At 42.4% G+C, this 25,294-nt stretch overlaps 1 protein-coding gene across 1 annotated transcript; it reads right to left on the bottom strand.

The window, feature by feature from the left end:
• Nucleotides 1–18,593: 18,593 nt before the first annotated feature.
• LOC121552606 (syntaxin-11-like) lies at nucleotides 18,594–24,878 on the bottom strand. Its single transcript, XM_041865565.1, has 2 exons — nucleotides 24,725–24,878; nucleotides 18,594–20,139 (listed from the first exon to the last, which is right to left on the bottom strand). Exons 1-2 carry the CDS (start codon nucleotides 24,765–24,767, stop codon nucleotides 19,220–19,222), a joined length of 963 nt encoding a protein of 320 aa, XP_041721499.1. The 5' UTR covers nucleotides 24,768–24,878; the 3' UTR covers nucleotides 18,594–19,219.
• Between the last annotated feature and the right edge of the window lie 416 nt (nucleotides 24,879–25,294).

Genomic DNA, 25,294 nt, shown 5'->3' with positions numbered 1-25,294 from the left:
CCCTTACCGTGGGACCCATGCACCAGGAAAGCCTTCCCTTCTTCATATCCTCCACAACTGTACACAAGGCAATTTTCGGCCTCCCGTGTCTCCAATGTCACAATCCCACCGTCACATGGTCGAGTATGAAAATTACCGCCTGGACACCAGGATGCTGGAGGACCTGCTTTCACGTACCTTGTGGTTCCACGCCAGTTGAGGGCCCTGTGAGTGCCCACCAGCCCATCAATCGGTCCTGCCGTATCATTGGCCCCGTATGTTGGGACGTAGATGTGGACATGCGCCAGGCTCTGGAGCGGGAACCCGCTCCTGCCACCTGCCATCCGGAGTGTATCTACGTTCCCACAGGGGGGAGAGATCGGCTGTTGATCTGGGCACACACGTCCCTCGCGCGCTGGACACCCCGGTATCACCCGCACCATCCCTCTCCGAAAAGTACCGGTGGCCAAAACCATGATCTTGGTTGGGCTAGTATAACAGTACTTTAGGTCTCAGGGCGGGTGACCAATCAATCAATCACATTTATTTATGAAGCCCATTTTAAATCAGCAGATGTCACAAAGTGCTATACAGAAACCCAGCCTAAAACCCCAAACCGCAAGCAATGCAGATGTAGAAGCACTGTGGCTAGGAAAAACTCCCTAGAAAGGCAGGAACCTAGGAAGAAACCTAGATAGGAACCAGGCTCTGAGGGGTGGCCAGTCCTCTTCTGGCTGTGCCGGGTGGAGATTATAGGAGTACATGGGCATTTAAGGCCAGATTGTTCTTCAAGATGTTCAAATGTTCATAGATGACCAGCAGGGTCAAATAATAATCACAGTGGTTGTAGAGGGTGCAACAGGTCAGTACCTCAGGAGTAAATGTCAGTTGGCTTTTCATAGCCGAGCATTCAGAGGTCGAGACAGCAGGTGCGGTAGTGAGAGAGAGTGAGAGTCGAAAACAGCAGGTCCGGGACAAGGTAGCACGTCCGGTGAACAGGTCAGGGTTCCCTAGCCACAGGCAGAACAGTTGAAACTGGAGCAGCAGCACGACCAGGTGAACTGGGGACAGCCAGGAGTCATCAGGCCAGGTAGTCCTGGGGCATGATCCTAGGGCTCAGGTCCTCTGGGATTGGAGGGAGGAGGGAGAGAGAGATAATTAGAGGGAGCATACTTAAATTCACACAGGACACCCGATAAACGATACCCCCGGACAGGGCCAACCAGGCAGGATATAACCCCACCCACCTTGACAAAGCACAGGCCCCCACACCACTAGAGGGATATCAACAGACCACCAACTTACTACCCTGAGACAAGGCTGAGTATAGCCCACGAAGATCTCCTCCACCGCACGAGCCCGAGGGGGCGCAAAACCGGACAGGAAGATCACGTCTGTGACTCAACCCACTCAAGTGACGCACCCCTCCTAGGGACGGCATGGAAGAGCACTAGTAAGCCAGTGACTCAGCCCCCGTAATAGGGTCAGAGGCAGAGAATCCCAGTGGAGAGAGGGGAGCCAGCAGGGCAGAGACAGCAAGGGCAGTTAGTCGCTCCAGTGCCTTGCCATTCACCTTCGCACCCCTGGGCCAGACTACACTCAATCATAGGACCTACTGAGTCTTCAGTAAAGACTTAAAGGTCGAGACCGTGTCTGCGTCTCTCACATGGATACCAGACCATTCCATAAAAATTGAGCTCTATAGGAGAAAGCCCTGCCTCCAGCTGTTTACTTTAAAATTCTAGGGACAATAAGGAGGCCTGTGTCTTGTGACGGTAGCATACGTGTAGGTATGTACGGCAGGACCAAATCGGAGGGATAGGTAGGAGCAAGCCCATGTAATGCTTTGTGGGTTAGCAGTAAAACCTTGAAATCAGCCCTAGCCTTAACAGGAAGCCAATGTAGAGAGACTAGTACTGGAGTAATATTATGTTTCTAGTCAGGATTCTAGCAGCTGTGTTTAGCACTAACTGAAGTTTATTTAGTGCTTTATCCGGGTAGCCGGAGAGTAGAGCATTGCAGTAGTCAAATCTAGAAGTGACAAAAGCATGGATTAGCTTTTCTGCATCATTTTTGGACAAAAGGTTTCTGATTTTTGCAATGTTACGAAGATGGAAAAAATCTGTCCTTTAAATATTCTTGATATGTTCGTCAAAAGAGACATCACCACACAATGGCTACTAGGGCTTCATCTCACTTTGTCTTTCCTTGATTACTTACATCCCATCTCCTCACCTGTATTGTATCGCAACTGTATTGGAAGAGAAGGTACAAGGTCCCTCCCCTCTGGACCTTCTTCTCCAATGGGTTTTTAGGAGGCGAGGAGAGGAATCGAGGAAGGATACATTGAGAAAGAGCCTAGCACTCACCTGTCAACTAGCTCACGTGCTACACACTCACCCCTCTGTTACACTCACTAACCTCCTCCTTCTATAGGAGCTATAGGAGGACAGGCTCATTGTAATGGCTGGAATGGAATAAATGTAATGGTTTTAAACAGATGAAACATATGCAAACCACATTTGATTCCGTTCAATTGGTTCCATTCCAGCCATTACAATGAGCCCGTCCTCTTATAGCTCCTCCCACCAGACTCCACTGTTCTCCGCATCAACCTCAGCAGCCAGCAGAGCAGACTGTGTGAAATGAGTCAATCTAGCATCCACAGAATTAATTTTGTGGGTATTTAATTCTGCTACATTGACTCAGTTATACTGTTAATGGCGTAGGAGGAGGTGAAAGGGGTGTGACTGTAGCAGAGATGAGCTTCAGGTGAGTTCTAGTAGCCACTGTGATGTGATGTCATCTCCCCTGAGACGAGAAGTAGTATCTCCTCCTGTCTATCATGAATGTATCTATACTTTAATACCGTAACCATCTCGGCTGTGGGAGGATCTCCTCCTGCAATTTTGTACCGATTTGCTTCATTCTGCTACACTCACTTTCCTCCTTCTCCAGTGGTTGGCATGCTAGCTACAAGTGTCATTTGATTAGAGTTTGCGTCCCGGGCCGGTCAGCCATACAGGGATGGAACTCATACATTATTACATGGCTACTTTGCAACACATGTAAAAGTTACCCTTCACTGTGGTCACTCTCCAGGGTATTTTTCTCTTGCCTCCGCTAGCCGTGCTCTCCACTTTTGGTTACAATGGATGGGAGATTATTTATGGAATGCATACCCAATGCAGACGTATGACGGCATGTCCAATGCACTTGTACATGTGGCTTGTCATTTCTGTACTGAAATAGGATTAGCAAATCCTCACACATTGTTTAGATTTGAGACTATCCTACCAACGGGACATTAAACACTGTAATATCTTATGTTTCACCGAGTCGTGGCTGAACGACGATATGGATAACATGCAGCTGGCAGGATATACGCTACATCAGCAGGATAGAACGGCTGACTCTAGTAAGACAAGGGGTGGCAGTCTGTGTATATTTGTAAACAACAGCTGGTGCATAAAATCTAATACTAAGGAAGTCTCTAGGTTTTGCTCACCTGAGGTAGAGTATCTCATGAAAAGCTGCAGAACACACTATTTACCAAGAGAGTTTTCTTCCATATTTTTCGTAGCTGTCTATTTACCACCACAAACCGATGCTGGCACTAAGATTGCACTCAATGAGCTGTATAAGGCCATAAGCAAACCGGAAAACGCTCATCCAGAGGCAGCGCTACTAGTGGCCAGGGACTTTAATGCTGGGAAACTTAAATCCGTTCTACCTAATTTCTACCAGCATGTTAAATGGGCAACCGGAAAAAAATAAACTCTAAAAAAAAGCTCTCCCTCACCCTTCATTTGGAAAATCTGACAATAATTATATCCTCCTGATTCCTACTTATGAGCAAAAACTAAAGCAGGAAGTACCAGTGACTCAGTTAATAAGGAAGTGGTCAGATGTTGCAGATGCTAAGCTACAGGACTGTTTTGCTAGCACAGACTGGAATATGTTCCTGGATTTCTCCGATGGCATTGAGGACTACACCACATCATTCACTGGCTTCATCGATGGCTTCATCGATGACGTCATCCCCACAGTGACAATACGTACCCCAACCAGAAGCCATGAATTACAGGCAACATCAGCACTGAGCTAAAGGGTAGAGCTGCCGCTTTCAAGGAGCGGGACTGTAACCCGGACACTTGTAAGAAATCCCGCTATGCTCTCCGACGAACCATCAAACAGGCAAAGAGTCAATACAGAACTAAGATTGAATCGTACTACACTGGCTCCGATTCTTGTCGGATGTGGCAGGGCCTGCAAACTATTACAGACTACAAAGGGAAGCACAGCATCAAGCTCCCCAGTGACACGAGCCTACCAGATGAGCTAAATCACTGCTTGCTTTGAGGCAAGCAACACTGAAGCATGCATGAGAGCATCAGCTGTTCCGGATGATTATGTGATCACGCTCTCCGTAGCCGATGTGAGCAAGACTTTTAAGCAGGTCAACATTCACAAGGCCGCAGAGCCAGACGGATTACCAGGACGTGTACTCCGAGCATGCGCTGACCAACTGGCAAGTGTCTTCACTGACATTTTCTACATGTCCCTGACTGAGTCTGTAATACCAACTTGTTTCAAACAGAGGACCACCACAGGAATGGAAGACCCAGAGTTACCTCTGCTGCAGAGGATAAGTTCATTAGAGTTACCAGCCTCAGAAATTGCAACCCAAATAAATGCTTCACAGAGTTCAAGTAACATAGACATCTCAACATCCAAATTGGAGATTTTTGGTTCCAACCGCAGTGGCTTTGTGAGATGCGGTGTGGGTGAACGGATGATCTCTGCATGTGTATTTCCCACCATTAGGCATGGAGGAGGAGGTGTTATGGTGTGGGGGTGCTTTGCTGGTGACACTGTCTGTGGATTATTTAGAATTCAAGGCACACTTAACCAGCAAGGCTACCACAGCATTCTGCAGTGATACGCCATCCCATCTGGTTTGGGTTCAGTGGGACTATCATTTGTTTTCAACAGGACAATGACCCAACACACCTCCAGGCTGTGTAAGGGCTATTTTACCAAGAAGGAGAGTGATGGAATGCTGCAGCAGATTACCTGACCTACACAATCCCCTGATCTCAACCAAACTGAGATGGTTTGGGATGAGTCGGACGGCAGAGTGAAGGAATAGCAGCCAAAAAGTGCTCAGCATATGTGGGAACTCCTTCAAGACTGTTGGAAAAGCATTGCAGTTGAAGCTGGTTGAGAAAATGCCAAGAGTGTGCAAAGCTGTCATCAAGGCAAAGGGTGGCAATTTAAAGAATCTCAAATATAAAATATATTTTGATTTGTTTAACACTTTTTTGGTTACTACATGATTCCATATGTGTTATTTCATGGTTTTGATGTCTTCACTATTATTGTACAATGTAGAAAATAGTAAAAATAAAGAAAAACCCTTGAATGAGTAGGTGTTCTAAAACTTTTGACTGGTAGTATATGTGTGTATAATCGATTACTGGAGATTTTATGAAGTAATAATGGAAATAATAATAGTATAAAACTTGCACATGCAAACATAGTTGGTCCCTTTATGGATCATTCGATATGTTACTTTCTAGAGGGTCTGGGAAATTGAGTCTCAGAAAAAGATTGGCTTATATCCACTTTTGGTAAAAGTATGGGAATTGACTTACCCCTAACCAATAAAAATATAAATGCTTATGGGATTTCCTCCGTCCTGGTAATACATTTTGAAACAAAACCAATGCCCTGTTAAATAGAACCATTGAAATGTTAAACATGTAGAGTTGTTTTTAAACTTAAGGCTATAATTTATTGTTCTCCCGATGGAGTTTCTGTTGATATTCCAAACGTTGACGTTCTAAACCAATTCGTGAGTAGGCAAAATGGAAAGTGTCTGTTTTCCTGTCGACCCCGTTGCAGGCGCCAGACCTATTATGGATGGAGACCGCCATCTAGAGGGGACTGATGGACAGTGCAAGGCCAGTTATAGTGAAAGTTACAATTCAGAAAGAAATCTAGTTTCGAGAGCTACCTTAGAAAAGTAAGCTCCCTCCAAAGTTTATATTTTCCCTTCTGAAATTGGCCAATGTATTTTATAAATTCGGTTCATTACATGTTAATCTTAAAATAATATAAATTTAATAAGTGTGAAGCAGAAAGTCAATATCCAATAGAGGTTGGTAAAAAAAAAAGAGTAACATTGTTAGGGTAGACTAAAATGAAAACAAAGCCTTCTAATTAGAGAAAGTTGTCATGTTTTTTGTTGGTGTTTTGTTGGTGTTTTTTTAAACCTTACATTATTGTGTGGGGTCTTTTTATTTGATTTTAGTGGGTTTGTCTTGGGTTAGAGAGGATGTAATTTAAAGGGCACATAAATACATTTTTTTGAAGTTTCCATTGTCAGAGTTTTGGTAAGGAATGTACTGAAAAAACTACATGTAAACCTGGTACACGAAATGTTTGAAATGTCTTTAATATGTAATCTGAGATAGAGAGAATTCTTACACTGCAATGGTTTGGGGACAAAAGCTCTTACGGCGTATCTTACATAACCAAGCTTCACATGCATAGGTATTTGTTCTTCATCAAAAAACAACAGAACTGACAGACTTTCTTATTTTTCTCCATTCACCCAGCAGGTCTGACGTCGGGCACCAATCACACCAGGAATTATCTTCACGGATTCAACCTGAACATCTGTCGTCACCCCTGATATGACTCCTTTGACTGGTGCTCTACTCCGAAGTTCAAAACACAAAACTTCTGTTGTCCGGATTATTTTGAGGCTCACTGCAATCTTCCTCTTTTCATCAGAAATACAATGAATCAATATAAGACCACTTCTGGTCACTCTGACAGACTCCACATTCCCCAGCGTCTCCCACATATGCATCCTTACTCAACAAACGCATCCCAACAAGAAGCGATTCATGATCATTCATACAAGTATCCTCCACTCCAATTTTTGACTATTTCCTTTTTGTTTCAGTTTTCGATACTACTGTTGTCCATTCAGAACATTCATCTTCACCAACTTTGCTTGATGCGCTGCTTGATACAAACTCTTCATCCACTTCCGCCATCTTTCCCATCCGTGTTGGTTTCTGGCCGCAGACTAGTCGCATCTAGGCATATTGCTTCCACCCCTCAGTTCCATTACATTACTGTTGAGGGAGTTTTGTTAAGAGCCGTGATGCTTGGTCTGAACATTAACACGCATCTCTTGCGGTATGGTTTTGGAAGCATAAGGACCTAATCTTTCATATCTGAAAAAAATAAAAATATAAAATTGATAAACACCTTTATAGGGTTAAGCTAGAGATATATTTTTTTGTTGTTGTTGGATGCGTCTCAATCCACCGCATCCGCCGATGTCACACTTCTGCATCTGCGGTGAAAGGTGACAGAGCTAGAGCGGTTTTTGTCAGACCGTGAGATATCCGAAAATCTGTGTTCTCACTCCGTTTTGCTCTACGACCCACACACGTCTGAAGGTACAGCTGATCTGCCAACTTCTGTCTGTAGTGTCTGAACTATTTGGGCTACACACTAATATGAAGTGAGACACGAACATGTACATGTCAGTTGTTTTGCTCTAGGATTCCCACAGGCCTCACAAGACCCGGTACCAGTTGTAAACATTAATGGTACAGTGGGGGGAAAAAAGCATTTAGTCAGACACCAATTGTGCAAGTTCTCCCACTTAAAAAGATGAGAGGCCTGTAATTTTCATCATAGGTACACGTCAACTATGACAGACAAAATGAGAAAAAAAATCCAGAAAATCACATTGTAGGATATTTTATGAATTTATATGCAAATTATGGTGGAAAATAAGTATTTGGTCAATAACAAAAGTTTCTCAATACTTTGTTATATACCCTTTGTTGGCAATGACACAGGTCAAACGTTTTCTGTTAGTCTTCACAAGATTTTCACACACTGTTGCTGGTATTTTGGCCCATTCCTCCATGCAGATCTCCTCTAGAGCAGTGATGTTTTGGGGCTGTCGCTGGGCAACATGGACTTTCAACTCCCTCCAAAGATTTTCTATGGGGTTGAGATCTGGAGACTGGCTAGGCCACTCCAGGACCTTGAAATGCTTCTTACGAAGCCATTCCTTCGTTGCCCGGGCGGTGTGTTTGGGATCATTGTCATGCTGAAAGACCCAGCCACGTTTCATCTTCAATGCCCTTGCTGATGGAAGGAGGTTTTCACTCAAAATCTCACGATACATGGCCCCATTCATTCTTTCCTTTACACGGATCAGTCGTCCTGGTCCTTTTGCAGAAAAACAGCCACAAAGCATGATGTTTCCACCCCCATGCTTCACAGTAGGTGTGGTGTTCTTTGGATGCAACTCAGCATTCTTTGTCTTCCAAACACGACGAGTTGAGTTTTTACCAAAAGTTCTATTTTGGTTTCATCTGACCATATGACATTCTCCCAATCCTCTTCTGGATCATCCAAATGCACTCTAGCAAACTTCAGACGGGCCTGGACATGTACTGGCTTAAGCAGGGGGACACGTCTGGCACTGCAGGATTTGAGTCCCTGGCGGCGTAGTGTGTTACTGATGGTAGGCTTTGTTACTTTGGTCCCAGCTCTCTGCACTTCATTCACTAGGTCCCCCCGTGTGGTTCTGGGATTTTTGCTCACCGTTCTTGTGATCATTTTGACCCCACGGGGTGAGATCTTGCGTGGAGCCCCAGATCGAGGGAGATTATCAGTGGTCGTGTATGTCTTCCATTTCCTAATAATTGCTCCCACAGTTGATTTCTTCAAACCAAGCTGCTTACCTATTGCAGATTCAGTCTTCCCAGCCTGGTGCAGGTCTACAATTTTGTTTCTGGTGTCCTTTGACAGCTCTTTGGTCTTGGCCATAGTGGAGTTAGCCCACCCAACTACCTCATCCCTATATTGTTATTTATTTTGCTATTTTGCACCCCAGTATCTCTATTTGCACATAATCTCTTGCACATCTAGCATTCCAGTGTTAATGCTAATTGTAATTATTTTTGCACTATAGCCTATTTATTGCCTTACCTCCATAACTTGCTACATTTGCACACACTGTATATATATTTTCTGTTGTATTTTTTGACTTTATGTTTTTTTTTACCCCATATGTAACTCTGTGTTGTTGTTTTTATCGCACTGCTATGCTTTATCTTGGCCAGGTCGCAGTTGTAAATGAGAACTTGTTCTCAACTGGCTTACCTGGTTAAATAAAGGTGAAATAAATAAAAATAAAAGAGTTTGGAGTGTGACTGTTTGAGGTTGTGGACAGGTGTCTTTTATACTGATAACAAGTTCAAACAGGTGCCATTAATACAGGTAACGAGTGGAGGACAGAGGAGCCTCTTAAAGAAGAAGTTACAGGTCTGTGAGAGCCAGAAATCTTGCTTGTTTGTAGGTGACCAAATACTTATATTCCACCATAATTTGCAAATAAATTCATAAAAAATCCTACAATGTGATTTCCTGGAGAAGAAAATTCTTTTTTTGTCTCTCATAGTTGACGTATACCTATGATGAAAATTACAGGCCTCTCTAATCTTTTTAAGTGGGAGAACATGCACAATTGGTGGCTGACTAAATACTTTTTTCCCCCACTGTAAGTATTTAATCACCTACCAACCAGTAAGAATTCCGGCTCTCACAGACCTGTTAGTTTTTCTTTAAGAAGCCCTCCTGTTCTCCACTAATTACCTGTATTAACTGCACCTGTTGTATGACATGGCATACTCTTTTTGGCCAGTCAGCATCAGATACATAGGCTACACATACAGTACATTAGTGATGCAAGAGTTGACTCATAACCCACAATCCCCAAGGTTAAATCTGCGTGGCGGGCAGAACTAAGCATTTCTTCAGTAAAAGGATACACCAAATGTAAATTTTCACTCAGGAAAAGGAGTGGATAAATATTATTTATTAATTTATTCCAAATTGTTGACAGAATGAATGCCCAGTTAGCGACCGTCTGTAAAGGTGGCGGTGCTATCTTTATCAGCATCATAATAGCTAATATTATTTAAACCACATAGGCATCCAAGCCAAACTCAAATCTTAACAAAAACATGTTGGATCATTCTAACAGCTTAAAATTTCCTTAAAACCGGTCAAACTGATATCATTAGGAAATTTTGCACAGAAAACCTTTCCTGTTTGTTTGGAGTTATTGCTTTTTCGATCCAGTCCCTGAACGTCTTTGCTGCTCGAGAGAAGCAGAGATGAAAGAGGAAAGAGAAAATAAACTTTACTGATGATCATGACATTATTCTGGTGAGCAAGGGTTTATTTAGTCTTCTAAGGCAACAAGTGGGCTAATGACAGAAGATAAGCTGCAATTATGGACAAGTTGACTAACATGGCCTACCAAAGTGTTGGAAATTATAAGCAGAAACATAGGCCTATCTAAAAAGGCCTGTCAAAAAATTGTTCCTCCATCTCTGACTGTACAGTGCATTTTCTAGATTTGCGGGTTGATTATAGGGTTGGTCACTTTATCAAATATAGTCGGGCGGTTGCAGATAGGTTAAGCGAACAAACAGCTGACCTGCGCATCACTAACGTACACTACATGACCAAAAGTATGTGGACACCTGCTCGTCAAACATCAAATTCCAAATTCATAGGCATTAATATAGAGTTGGTCCCCCCTTTGCTGCTATAACAGCCTCCACTCTTCTGGGAAGGCTTTCCACTAGATGTTGGAACATTGCTGCAGGGACTTGCTTCCATTCAGCCACAAGAACATTAGTGTGGTCGGGCACCTGGCTCGCAGTCAGCGTTCCAATTCATCCCAAAAGTGTTCGATGGGGTTGAGGTCAGGGCTCTGTGCAGGCCAGTCAAGTTCTTCCACACCGATCTCGACAAACCATTTCTCTATAGACTTCGCTTTGTGCATGTGGGCATTGTCATGCTGAAACAGGAAAGGGCCTGCCCCAAACTGTTGCCACAAAGTTGGAAGCACAGAATCGTCTAGAATGTCATTGTATGCTGTAGCGTTTAGATTTCCCTTCACTGGAACTAAGGGGCCTAGCCCAAACTATGAAAAACAGCCCCAGATCATTATTCCTCCTCTACCAAACTTTACAGTTGGCACTATGCATTCAGGCAGGTAGCGTTCTCCTGGCATCTGCCAAACCCAGATTTATCCGTCGGACTGCCAGATGGGGAAGCTTGATTCATCACTCCAGAGAATGTGTTTTCACTGCTCCAGAGTCCAATGGCGGCGAGCTTTACACCACTCTAGCCGACGCTTGGCATTGCGCATGGTGATCTTAGGCTTGTGTGCGGCTGCTCGGCCATGGAAACCCATTTCATGAAGCTCCCGACGAACAGTTCTTGTGCTGACTTTGCTTCCAGAAGCAGTTTGGAACTCTGTAGTGAGTGTTGTCACCGAGGACAGACGATTTTTACGCACAACACACTTCAGCACTCGGCGGTCCCGTTCTGTGAGTTTGTGTGGCCTATACTTTGTGGCTGAGCTGTTGTTGCTCCTATATGTTTCCACTTCACAATAACAGCACTTACAGTTGACCGGGGCAGCTTTAGCAGGGCCGAAATTTGACGAACTGACTTGTTGAAAAGGTGGCATCTTACGACGGTGCCACGTTGAAAGTCACTGAGCTCTTCAGTAAGGCCATTCTACTGCCAATGTTTGTGTATGGAGATTGCGTGGCTGTGTGCTCAATTTTATACGCCTGTCAGCAACAGGTGTGGCTGAAATAGCCAAATCCAGTAATTTGAAAGGGTGTCCACATACTTTTGTATATATAGTGTACATGTCCTCTGCCTCAATGACAATGGCAGTATTATAAGCAGTACCCATCTTTTTACTAAAGAAATGCGTTAACTTAGGTCATTTTTCTAAAAATAAAATTTAAGAAATGGCACATTATTTCTCTTTTTGCCTAAGCATGCAAACACTATCAGATAGAATTCATAGCAAGCAGTGCACTGGAATGACATTCAGATGAACTGGATTGACATTAAGTCTCATGGGAAGGGTGGCCAAAAATAACTAACTGAAAGCCACACCCCCAATAAGCCACTGTGCTTTTATGGCTATATGCACCATGTCACTGCCTACTTAATTTGTTCATTTAGCAAACAAGACAGCTCATAATCCAGTTTCTTTATCACAGTCAACACACCTATAGTTTAGCTTTAATTAGCTTTAAAAATGCAACATTTTCTCTCAGCCTCATGGCAAAAAATTTAGAATATCATAAAATTAGATATAAGACGGCACATTTTCCTCTGCTTAATGGCAAAATGTGTAGAATAGCATGAGATTAGCTATAAAACTGCAAATATTTATCTTTGCCCCATGGCACAATGTGTAGATTTGCAAGAAGTTAGCTGTTTCCCCATCCAATTTTTTTTGTTCTTTTTCTTTTGCCCAACACATATTTCTGCATGCCCACCCACCCAACACCTCCTCTGTCTAATGGTACGTCCGCCACTGCTCACATGTTACTTCTACTGTGGGGAAAGCAGACCCCTTCATGAGCAACTAATATTTACAGGCATTATGGAACGAGATATTGGACAGACAAACATATGGAACTCAACAGTCGTTTTCAGAACAATTCATATGGGATAATGCAGAAGGCTGCAGCTGCCTGCCTGACCCGATCGGACTTATTTGGTCAAATGAAAGCGATACAGCCACCCAGTATGGCATTTCTGTGGAGGATGCAGATATAACTGTTTTTGTAATAACAATATGCCATTTAGCAGACGCTTTTATCCAAAGCGACTTACAGTCATGTGTGCATACATTTTTACGTATGGGTGGTCTCGGGGATCGAACCCACTACCCTGGCGTTACAAGCGCCATGCTCTACCAGTTGAGCTACAGAGAACCACTGTAGAGCAGCTTAAACAAAAGGTACAGCCAATGAGGCTGACAATTTGTTTTAAATATATTTTTAGTAGCCTATTCACCAATAATACGTTAGGTGCACTTGATTCAGCTGGCCTGCATGCCGGTTAGACAAAGTGTTCCCATTTTGAACAATTGTATTTGTCTGAAGATACTAACTCCGCCTAACCGGCGGGCCCAGAAGGCATATTGCTGGCCAATCGGATAGCTTAGATCCCCATGTCTACAGCAGCTTGTTGATACTGACTGTAGACCAGGCTAGGGTAAGATTTCAAAACCATGCCTAGAGAGAGTTTGTCAAAGAATACAGCAATGGGGTGCTGTTTTTATGTTTTATTTTCCTTTTTTTCTTTGGCACTACAATGCTGTTTTTATTAAACACTTTTAGAAATCATGAAACTTCTTCACTTCGACTCGCACTCTCTCCCTACCTCCGCAGAGACTCACTTTAATAATGGTACACTGGTCACTTTAATAATGTTTACATACTGTTTTGCCCATTTCATATGAATATACTGCATTCTAGTTAAGGCCATCCTATTCAACTATTGCTGTACATATACTATTCTATCCTACAAATTCCTCAGATATACAGTGGGGAAAAAAAGTATTTAGTCAGCCACCAATTGTGCAAGTTCTCCCACTTAAAAAGATGAGAGAGGCCTGTAATTTTCATCATAGGTACACGTCAACTATGACAGACAAAATGAGAAATAAAATTCCAGAAAATCACATAGTAGGATTTTTAATGAATTTATTTGCAAATTATGGTGGAAAATAAGTATTTGGTCAATAACAAAAGTTTCTCAATACTTTGTTATATACCCTTTGTTGGCAATGACACAGGTCAAACGTTTTCTGTAAGTCTTCACAAGGTTTTCACACACTGTTGCTGGTATTTTGGCTCATTCCTCCATGCAGATCTCCTCTAGAGCAGTGATGTTTTGGGGCTGTCGCTGGGCAACACGGACTTTCAACTCCCCTCCAAAGATTTTCTATGGGGGTTGAGATCTGGAGACTGGCTAGGCCACTCCAGGACCTTGAAATGATTCTTACGAAGCCACTCCTTCGTTGCCCGGGCGGTGTGTTTGGGATCATTGTCATGCTGAAAGTCCCAGCCATGTTTCATCTTCAATGCCCTTGCTGATGGAAGGAGGTTTTCACTCCAAATCTCACGATACATGGCCCCATTCATTCTTTCCTTTACACGGATCAGTCGTCCTGGTCCCTTTGCAGAAAAACAGCCCCAAAGCATGATGTTTCCACCCCCATGCTTCACAGTAGGTATGGTGCAACTCAGCATTCTTTGTCCTCCAAACACGACGAGTTGAGTTTTTACCTAAAAGTTCTATTTTGGTTTCATCTGACCATATGACATTCTCCCAATCCTCTTCTGGATCATCCAAATGCACTCTAGCAAACTTCAGACGGGCCTGGACATGTACTGGCTTAAGCAGGGGGACACGTCTGGCACTGCAGGATTTGAGTCCCTGGCGGCGTAGTGTGTTACTGATGGTAGGCTTTGTTACTTTGGTCCCAGCTCTCTGCAGGTCATTCACTAGGTCCCCCCGTGTGGTTCTGGGATTTTTGCTCACCATTCTTGTGATCATTTTGACCCCACGGGGTGAGAACTTGCTCCCAGATCGAGGGAGATTATCAGTGGTCTTGTATGTCTTCCATTTCCTAATAATTGCTCCCACAGTTGATTTCTTCAAACCAAGCTGCTTACCTATTGCAGATTCAGTCTTCCCAGCCTGGTGCAGGTCTACAATTTTGTTTCTGGTGTCCTTTGACAGCTCTTTGGTCTTGGTCATAGTGGAGTTTGGAGTGTGACTGTTTGAGGTTGTGGACAGGTGTCTTTTATACTGATAACAAGTTCAAACAGGTGCCATTAATACAGGTAACGAGTGGAGGACAGAGGAGCCTCTTAAAGAAGAAGTTACAGGTCTGTGAGAGCCAGAAATCTTGCTTGTTTGTAGGTGACCAAATACTTATTTTCCACCATCATTTGCAAATAAATTCATTAAAAATCCTACAATGTGATTTTCTGGATTTTTTTTTCTCAATTTGTCTGTCATAGTTGACGTGTACCTATGATGAAAATTACAGGCCTCTCTCATCTTTTTAAGTGGGAGAACTTGCACAATTGGTGGCTGACTAAATACTTTTTTTCCCCACTGTATACTACATATTCTATCAACATACTATCCATGTCTATAGATCCCATAACAAATACATATACATATATACAGTACCAGTAAAAAGTTTGGACACACCTACTCATTCAAGGGTATTTCTTTATTTGTACTATTTTCTACATTGTAGAATAATAGACAAGACATCAAAACTATGAAATAACACATATGGAATCATGTAGTGACCAAAAAAGTGATAAAACAAATCAAAAAATATTTTATATTTGAGATTCTTCAAAAAGCCACCCTTTGCCTTGATGACAGCTTTGCACACTCTTGGCATTCTCTCAACCAGCTTCACCTGGAATGCTTTTTCAACAGTCTTGAATGAGTTCCCACATAAGCTGAGCACTTGTTGGCTACTTTTCCTTCGCTCTGCGGTCCGACTCATCCAAAACCATCTCAATTTGGTTGAGGTCGGGGGATTGTGGAGGCCAGGTCATCTGATGCAGCACTCCATCCCTCTCCTTCATGGTAAAATAGCCCTTACACAGCCTGGAGGTGTGTTGGGTCATTGTCCTGTTGAAAAACAAATGATAGTCCCACTAAACCCAAACCAGATGGGATGGCGTATCGCTGCAGATTGCTGTGGTAGCCATGCTGGTTAAGTGTGCCTTGAATTCTAAATAAATCACAGACAGTGTCACCAGCAAAGCACCCCCACACCATAACACCTCCTCCTCAATGCTTTATGGTGGGAACTACACATGCGGAGATCATCCGTTCACCCACACCGAGTCTCACAAAGCCATGGCGGTTGGAACCAAAAGTCTCCAATTTGGACTCCAGACCAAAGGACAAATTTCCACCGGTCTAATGTCGATTGCTCGTGATTCTTGGCCCATGCAAGTCTCTTCTTCTTTTTGGTGTCTTTTAGTAGTGGTTTCTTTGCAGCAAAATCAACCATGAAGGCCTGATTCACACAGTCTCCTCTGAACATTTGATGTTGAGGTGTGTCTGTTAATTGAACTCTGTAAAGCATTTATTTGGGCTGCAATTTCTGAGGCTGGTAACTCTAATGAACTTACCTTCTGCAGCAGAGGTAACTCTGGGTCTTCCATTCCTGTGGCGGTCCTCATGAGAGCCAGTTTCATCATAGCGCTTGATGGTTTTTGCGACTTAAGACATCAACACTATGATGTGCCTTCTTAAAAGTTAATTGGTGGAATTTCTTTCCTTCTAAATGCATTTGAGCCAATCAGTTGTGTTGTGACAAGGTAGGGGGGTATACAGAAGATAGCCCTATTTGGTAAAAGACCAAGTCATACCATATAAATAACAGCTCAAATAAGCAAAGATAAACGACAGTCCATCATTACTTTAAGACATGAAGGTCAGTCAATACTGAAAACTTCAAGAACTTTGAAAGTTTCTTCAAGTGCAGTCGCAAAAACCATCAAGCGCCTTGATTAAACTGGCTCTCATGAGGACCACCACAGGAATGGAAGACCCAGAGTTACCTCTGCTGCAGAAGATAATTCATTAGAGTTACCAGCCTCAGAAATTGCAGCCCAAATAAATGCTTCACAGAGTTCAAGTAACAGACACATCTTAACATGAACTGTTCAGAGGAGACTGTGTGAATCAGGCATTCATGGTCGAATTGCTGCAAAGAAACTGACCTATTACAAGTGCTTTCACATAGCCAGCTGTAGTCTCAAGATTTGAAATATAAGGGACTCTACAGTATTTATAATAAGGGGTAGGCCTACATGGAGAAAATCGGACCTCTCTTATTATATATGCAAATAGGCAAATGCATGAAACAATATTTACAGTATTTCCAGTCAATGTAAAGCCTATCATTTTTAGGAAGTTAATTTCATTGGAAATATATCTTTACCCTGTGCACTATAGCCATGCCCTATAGGCTATTGAACATTTAATTGATATCACACAATACATTTTAGAAGCATTTTATCTCCTGTGCCTAGCAGAGAATTGCACTAGGCTTGAATTTTGACTCCGAAAATGATCTTGACTAAGAAAAGGTTGCTGACCACTGTTCTAGGCTATATACTGTAGGCTATGGCCTACTATTATGTGTAATAACATACTGTTAGGCTATACTTTAGGTTTCCTTTGATGGTGTTTAATATGCAGTGCGTAACCTAATGCAAATCTACTTTGATTGGCCTCCGTGTCAATGATTAACACTAAAGCCTGGCCTCGTTGGACCCCCATTCAGGCAATGATGGGTCTTTTGAAAGTCAACACTGTAACAGTCTAATAAATACATTTCATATATGCTATCAGAAGAATAATCATTTGGTTGTGTTTATGAAGTTCTTACATAACATTAGAATGCAAAATAACATGTATTTCAAAGAACGCAATAGCATTTTTATTAGTTTATGTAACTGTAGGCTATATGTACAAACATAAAACCACTAAAAAGCCACAATTCAAGTGATGCAATCCATTCATTATTTATGTGTTAAGGGCAGGTCTTAAGGAACATTATGAATGTAAGAAAATGCATTTCAAAAGAACAGAATGGCATATTTTTTGATGTGCCATCACCAGCTGTGCAGGCCTGACAGGCAGGGGGTAAAAAACGACATGTCCTGTTAAAACTGCTTATAACACAAATGTTGTTCGTGATAATAAGATTTTAACCATGACTGTGTTAAATATACTTATTTAGGAAAAGTCAAGGACGAGGGGGACATCACTTTAAAATGGCAGAGAAACTTTTAGCAGTTTTCTATTACAGCACCAGTGTCGTCAGTGCTGATGATTTATGTAAACTTTTGTGTTGTTTTTTGGGAACTGTGTTTCCAAAGCTAGGGCTGACACTGAGGACCTGTGAAGAGCAGAATCAATATCTTCTGCATCATCAACACAGTTGCTCTGTATACTTTTGGGGGAATGGTCTGATGTGATAGAGTTGGCAGCACAGTATGTCACATCTTGCCATAAGCTAAAGGAGGAAACATAAACTGTACTATTTTCTCCATGTATTATAAGTAATAGACAATATAAGTACCACCAGTCAATTTTGTTTGTTGAATTACATTCTGAATGTTGACCATTATTACATTTCGGTATTTGATAGATTTTAGATTTTTTTTAAATTCTCCGTTAGCATTAAAGCTACACGCTTATAGAAAAAGGTGCTATCTAGAACCTAAAAGGGTTCTTCGGCTGTCCCCATAGGATAACCCTTTGAATAACTATGTTTGGTTCCAGTTAGAACCCTTTTGGTTCCGGGTAGAACTCTTTTCGATTCCATGTAGAACCCTTTCCACAGAACGTTCTACATGGAACCCAAAAGTGTTCTACCTGGAACCAAAAAGGGTTCTCTTATGGGGACAGCTTAACCCTTTTTTCTTATTATTGTTGATGTTTATTCAGAATTGTGGTATATCACTTCGCTTTGGCAACATTGACCTGCCATTCATGCCATTAAAGAGGGAGGGAGGGAGAGAGAGAGAGAGAGAGAGAGAGAGAGAGAGAGAGAGAGAGAGAGAGAGAGAGAGAGAGAGAGAGAGAGAGAGAGAGAGAGAGAGAGAGAGAGAGAGAGAGAGATACACTATGTCAACTATATTGTGACTGATAGTCAAAGCAAAATACTCTTCACAAAATTATTTGATTCTTATTTAATATCTAATTTATAGTTGTGATGAATTTAATGTTCAGACAGACAATAAATATTAAATACACTTAAATACACTGAGGAAGACCATGACTAAAGATGGCCAAACAATATAATTAGTTAGCAGACTCCTCCAAAGTAAATATTGCATTCATCATGTGTTAGAAAAAAGTCAAATCTCACTTTCCAGTCTGAACCCTCCTATAAACCAACCTTTAATGGATACTAATGGCAATATTTACTAAGACTACAAAAAATGTTTCAAGACAAATGTTGACAACTTCACCAGGACAACACATTAGAAGTATTTTAAAAATACATTTTACTTCCTGTCCGAAACAACTCTTTTCATCCTAATCTGCAAATGCATAGTCATGCTATGACATCTCAGTCACTTAGTAACAAATCCTAACTTCTTACGCAACTCAAATTCTTCACGCATAAATCTCCAATTGACATTAATATACCATTTAAACCAACTTCTGAGTTGTACATGCCCATATAATCCTTCTACATATTTCCACCTCTATGGAACATCCCTCAGACTTCCCAGTCTTTGCCTCAGTTGACGCAGGGGAAGCAGCTGCAGAACATCTTCTTGAAGGGGTTGTTCTTGTTGTGGCGCTTGGCCTTGCTGAGTTTGACCAGAACCTCTTGGATGGCCATGTCTGTCTTCTGTATGTTGGCCTGGATGGTGTTCATCATGGGGCCCTGCTCCTCCACCAGCAGAGCCACATCCAGGAAGATCTCATGGATGCTCTGGATCCTGCTCTCCAGGTCTAGCAGCTCCCGGTGGCGGCTCTCGATCTGGTTGAGTGCTGAGTGCACCGTCTTGCCCTCCGACAGGATGTTCTCATTGAAGACGTTCCAATGGCCTGTCTCGATCATCTCCTCCACTTCCTCGCCCGTCACCTCCATCCCCACGATCTCCATCTGCCTCTGGATGTGAGCCTTGCAGCTCTCCCGGTGGCTCATCTCTGCCTCGTTGTAGTCGAACATGGCATCACGGAAGCCGTTGCTCAGGCAGACATATTGGGTCCTGGCAATGCGAGTCACGGCGGTGTTGGAGCCGTGTTCTACCTCCAGCTCCCGCCCTGCGGCGTCCATGTCCTTGAGTCGCGTCAGCACACCCTCAGCGCGGGCCTTGATGTCAGCTGCGATGGCGTTGGAGTCCCTCTTAATGACCATCATGCTAGTGGTGCCCTGGAGCATGCGGGCGTTCTGCTCGCGGAGACGTTTGACCTCCAGGAGGATGAGCTGGACCTCACGGTGGACCTCCTGGGACTGGGAGAAGACCTCCTCCAATTCAGGGGTGTTGTCCCACACCACGGCCTGGTGATGGAGTTCCTCCTCCAGGTCCACGTTGCTAAAGGAGTCCCCAGAGATGGACTCCCCGGACTCAGCGTAGACCATCTGCTCCACATGGCCATTCGACTGGGACAGATCCTGTAAGTGGCTCAGACGGTCCCTCATGGCTGGGTCTGGGTCAAGAGAAGGAGAAGGGGAGAGGAGGTGAGGAGTAAGAGATAGTAGGGATGGGCATTTTACCTCTGTAGCTCAGCTGGTAGAGCACGGCGCTTGTAACGCTAAGGTAGTGGGTTCGATCCCCGGGACCACCCATACACAAAAAAAAAAATTATGCACGCATGACTGTAAGTCGCTTTGGATAAAAGCGTCTGCTAAATGGCATTTATTATTTATTATTATTTATTATTACCTTTTTCGACTGTTGGACTACTAGCATGATTTGTCTTTCGAGTACTGGAGTACTCCAATAAAAATATATATATTTTTAGAACAAGGGCATCACTGGAAAAAAATATGTGGGCATTTATCTACAGTTGAAGTTGGAAGTTTACATACACCTTAGCCAAATACATTTAAACTCAGTTTTTCACAATTCCTGACATTTAATCCTAGTAGAAATGCCCTGTCTTAGGTCAGTTAGGATCACCACTTTATTTTAAGAATGTGAAATGTCAGAATAATAGTAGAGAGAATGATTTATTTCATCTTTTATTTCTTTCATCACATTCCCAGTGGGTCAGAAGTTTACATACACTCAATTAGTATTTCGTAGCGTTGCCTTTCAATTGTTTAACTTATGTCAAACATTTCGGGTAGCCTTCCCCAAGCTTCTCACAATAAGTTGGGTGAATTTTGGCCCATTCCTCCTGACAGAGCTGGTGTAACTGAGTCAGGTTTGTAGGCCTCCTTGCTCGCACATGTTTTTCAGTTCTGCCCACACATTTTCTATAGGATTGAGGTCAGGGCATTGTGATGGCCACTCCAATACTTTGACTTTCTTGTCCTTAAGTCATTGTCCTGGGGTCATTGTCAATTTGGAAGACCCATTTGCGATCAAGCTTTAACTTCCTGACTGATGTCTTGAGATGTTGCTTCAATATATCCACATAATTTTCCTTCCTCGTGATGCCATCGATATTGTGAAGTGCACCAGTCCCTCCTGCAGCAAAGCACCCCCACAGCATGATGCTGTCACCCCCGTGCTTCACGGTTGGGATGGTGTTCTTCGGCTTGCAAGCCACCCCCTTTTCCTCCAAACATAACGATGGTCATTATGGCCAAACAGTTCTATTTTTGTTTCATCAGACCAGAGGACATTTCTCCAAAAAGTACAATCTTTGTCCCCATGTGCAGTTGCAAACTGTAGTCTGGCTTTTTTATGGCGGTTTTGGAGCAGTGGCTTCTTCCTTGCTGAGCGGCCTTTCAGGTTATGTCGATATAGGACTCGTTTTACTGTGGATATAAATACTTTTGTACCGGTTTCCTCCATAATCTTCACAAGGTCATTTGCTGTTGTTCTGGGATTGATTTGCACTTTTCGCACCAAAGTACAGTCATCTCTAGGAGACAGAATGCGCCTCCTTCCTGAGCGGTATGACGGCTGCGTGGTCCCATGGTGTTTATACTTGCGTACTATTGTTTGTACAGATGAACGTGGAACCTTCAGGTGTTTGGAAATTGCTCCCAAGGATGAACCAGACTTGTGGAGGTCTACAAATCTTTTGATATTCCCATGATGTCAAGCAAAGAAGCACTGAGTTTGAAGGTAGGCCTTGAAATACATCCACAGGTACACCTCCAATTGATGCAAATAATGTCAATTAGCCTATCAGAAGCTTCTAAAGTCATGATTTCATTTTCTGGAATTTTCCAAGCTGTTTAAAGGCACAGTCAACTTAGTGTATGCAAACTTCTGACCCATTGGAATTGTGATACATTGAATTATAAGTGAAATAATCTGTCTGTAAACAATTGTTGGAAAAATGACTTGTGTCATGCACAAAGTAGATGTCCTAACCAACTTGCCAAAACTATAGTTTGTTAAGAAGACATTTGTGGAGTGGTTGAAAAACGAGTTTTAATGACTCCAACCTAAGTGTATGTAAACTTCCGACTTCAACTGTAACTGCTCTAGGCAACAGTTCGCTCATAAAGTGGACAGGGTAGGTTATATGATGAGATATGGATGAGAGCAAGATCATTTTTATTTGATAATTGGCAGCCAAGCACCAAGTTAAAACGAGTTTTAATGACTCCAACCTAAGTGAATGTAAAATTCCGACTTCAACTGTATATGCCAACAGTGAGCAACAATGCCTAATTTATCATAACCATTACAGATAATGAATCCTAATTGATAAATTGCCTCATATATATTCAGTCAATAAAAAGTGCCATTTAAGATTAATTTATTGAAACTGTAATATCAGCTGGTTATATTATATGGTGGAAAACGATCTTCAAAAAGGTAGTAACCTCAGCAGTGTGGCACTTGCTTGTAGAAGCCTATGGTTGTGCAATGGCAGGGCCTTGTTTTGTTAATTTAGCAGACAAGACAGTCTTATTTCCCGAGCCCTTATCACAGCCAAGTCATCAATTTTATAGTTTAAAAAAACATGATGTAATATAACAGAATAAAATAGAAAATAATTTGCATGTCGCGTCTGGAAGTTATTCTCAAAGAGTGACCATTTGAAACGGGGCTCAATTTGCCACATTTTTCAGAGTTACATGCAAATTATGTCTTCTTTTCGATATACAGACATTCAATTTAGTTTATTATAACTGTCCCTTGCAATTTTCTAAATGGATTAACAATTCTACATTGAACACTGAATTATGGCGAGGACATCTGTTTTGTGAGTAGGCCTAGGCTTAATGATTCTGATGAAAATAGCCTAGGCTAACCAATTCCAAATTCCACTAGCAGTTCGCAAAGTAGGGTCGCCACTGATGTTAGTTACCAGAGCCACAAAGTCATAAACAATTTTGTTTCTTAAATTCGGATTTAAAACCATTATATTTTATTTTTTTTACCCCTTTTTCATTGTATGCAATTGGTAGTTGCAGTCTTGTCCCATCGCTGCAACTCCGTACAGACTCGGGAGAGGCGAAGTTTGAGACCCGTGCGTCCTCCGAAACACAACCCAGCCGCACTGCTTCTTGACACAATGCCCGCTTAACCCGGAAGCCAGCTGCACCAATGTATCGGAGGAAACACCGTACACCTGGCGACCGTGTCAGCGTGCACTGTGCCCGCCACAGGAGTCGCTAGTGCGCGATGGGACAAGAACATCCCTGCCGGCCAAACCCCCCCCTAACCTGGACGATGCTGGGCCAATTGTGCGCCGCCCCATGGGTCTCCCGGTCGCGGCCGGCTGCGACAGCACCTGGACTCAAACAAGGATCTCTAGTGGCACAGCTAGCACTGTTGTCATTTGGCAAGGAATGTAGCTTATATCCCATCAGTTAAATATGTTTTAATAGGCATTTATTTAGGCCCACACAGAACGCGTGTGTAGAGGGAGCGGTCAGAACGCATTTGAGTGAGTGAGACATGGAGAGGAAAGGTAATTTAGGGAGTAGAACTGTGTGATGTTTGGCTTGGTTCTTTTTTTTTTGTGTGTCCTGCAAATGCACATGTACATATGGAACTCAAAGAAAATTAAGGTTGTCTTCAAGACAAAATTTAGACCAAATAGTTTTACAGCATTTGAAAAGAAAACTATGGTTAAAGATTTACTTTTGATGTCATTTCGATTACTCATGCCCAGCCCTAAGAGATAGGCCTATCAACATCATCACATTCATATTCAACACAGACAAACAGTAGCTTAAATCTTTCAGTCCCTTATGGCCAGGCGAGAACTAATAAATGAATGTTAAATGAAGGCTTATCCTGAGTTCTAATTTGTTCCATCAATAAAGATGCAGAGACAGTAAAGTTTTAGAGAAGAGTCCTTGATACTGAAACCTACTTCCTTCTGGTCTGACATACTCATCACCATTCACACATCTGACTAGTTCTCAGAGAGAATAGTTGTGGGTGGCGTTTCTCACTGAACAAGTTCTTTACAAAGGTTGTTATTATCATCCCATTGGGCCAAAACTGGTTGAATCAACATTGTTTCCACGACATTTGAACCAAAGATATCTGTGTCATGACGTTGAATCAACGTGAAAAACTAATTGGATTTGCAAAAGTCATCATTGTAAGGGCAATCTTTTCTTCACCTAACTTTTAACCTAAATCCAATGACATGGTGACATTTTTGGTTGAGTTCACGTTGAATTCATAGTTGACAACTAAACCAAATGTAGATCAAAACTAGATATTGAACTGCAGTCTGTGCCCAGTGGGATGGGTTTATCTAAACGTTTGTTTTACATTTCTAATCTATTTGAATCATCAGACGAACAAAAGAGGCAGTTGTGTCTCCTCAGGTCTATGCATTGAGAGATGTTCTTGTCATAAAGAAATTGATTAAAAAAATAATTATTTGCTATTAGAAATCCCAAAGGCAATATACTCTTGATTCTAATATTGTTCTGAGGGTGATATCGTTTTGTCCTTCATTGTTACATTAATTTATCCATCCTTGTTAAAGTAAATTAATCACTTTAACAACATTTTCTGCAGTTTAAAAAACAATACATAATGGTAGCCTATTCCCATAGCAATGACGGCTGAATGTCATCTGAACAGTTTGATCCTATTTCATCTGACAAACACAAGCTTTGAAGAGCAGAGCACCATACCTGTTCTGTTATGATGTAGGCTACCAATATCACAAGTTTTCATTTCAACTCAGGCCCCCATGGTGCTGCAACATCATATACGACTTTAGTGCTACTTCTCTGGGATGATGTGTAGACTGACAGCAGCTAAGAAGAATGTCCCCACCTAGGCATAGCACAGCTATCTTTGGAGCTAGACTAAATCACCATTTGACTTTCTTGGAGCGAGCTGATGAATTGCACCATCGCCGCGTGACAAAGGTGGGGTGACTCTGGAATGAAGCTGAGTTAGTTTGAGTTAGCTCTAGGATCACAAGGAAGACTATTTGCCTGCAGCCATGACCAATACAGATCTCTGAAACGGTGATCCAGCAGGTTTTCCAGTGAACAATTAAAGATATTGAAACTAGAAGGAGTGGTTTAGTTTGTGTTAGATTGGTATCAATGGGGCAGTATAGTATGCGTTTTGGGGAGGGGATGAGTTAAAGAAGAAATGTCAGAAAGTTACGAAAATTGCGCAGATGTAGGCAACCTTTGCATCACAACCTGATGAAAAATTGTATGTTTTTGCCACAGCATCCAGAAACCGTT

Source organism: Coregonus clupeaformis, chromosome 36 (assembly GCF_020615455.1).
Source record: "Coregonus clupeaformis isolate EN_2021a chromosome 36, ASM2061545v1, whole genome shotgun sequence".
NCBI classification, from domain to species: domain Eukaryota; kingdom Metazoa; phylum Chordata; class Actinopteri; order Salmoniformes; family Salmonidae; genus Coregonus; species Coregonus clupeaformis.
The sequence above is the reverse complement of the archived record's forward strand: the minus strand, read 5'-3'. Positions and strand labels throughout refer to the sequence as shown.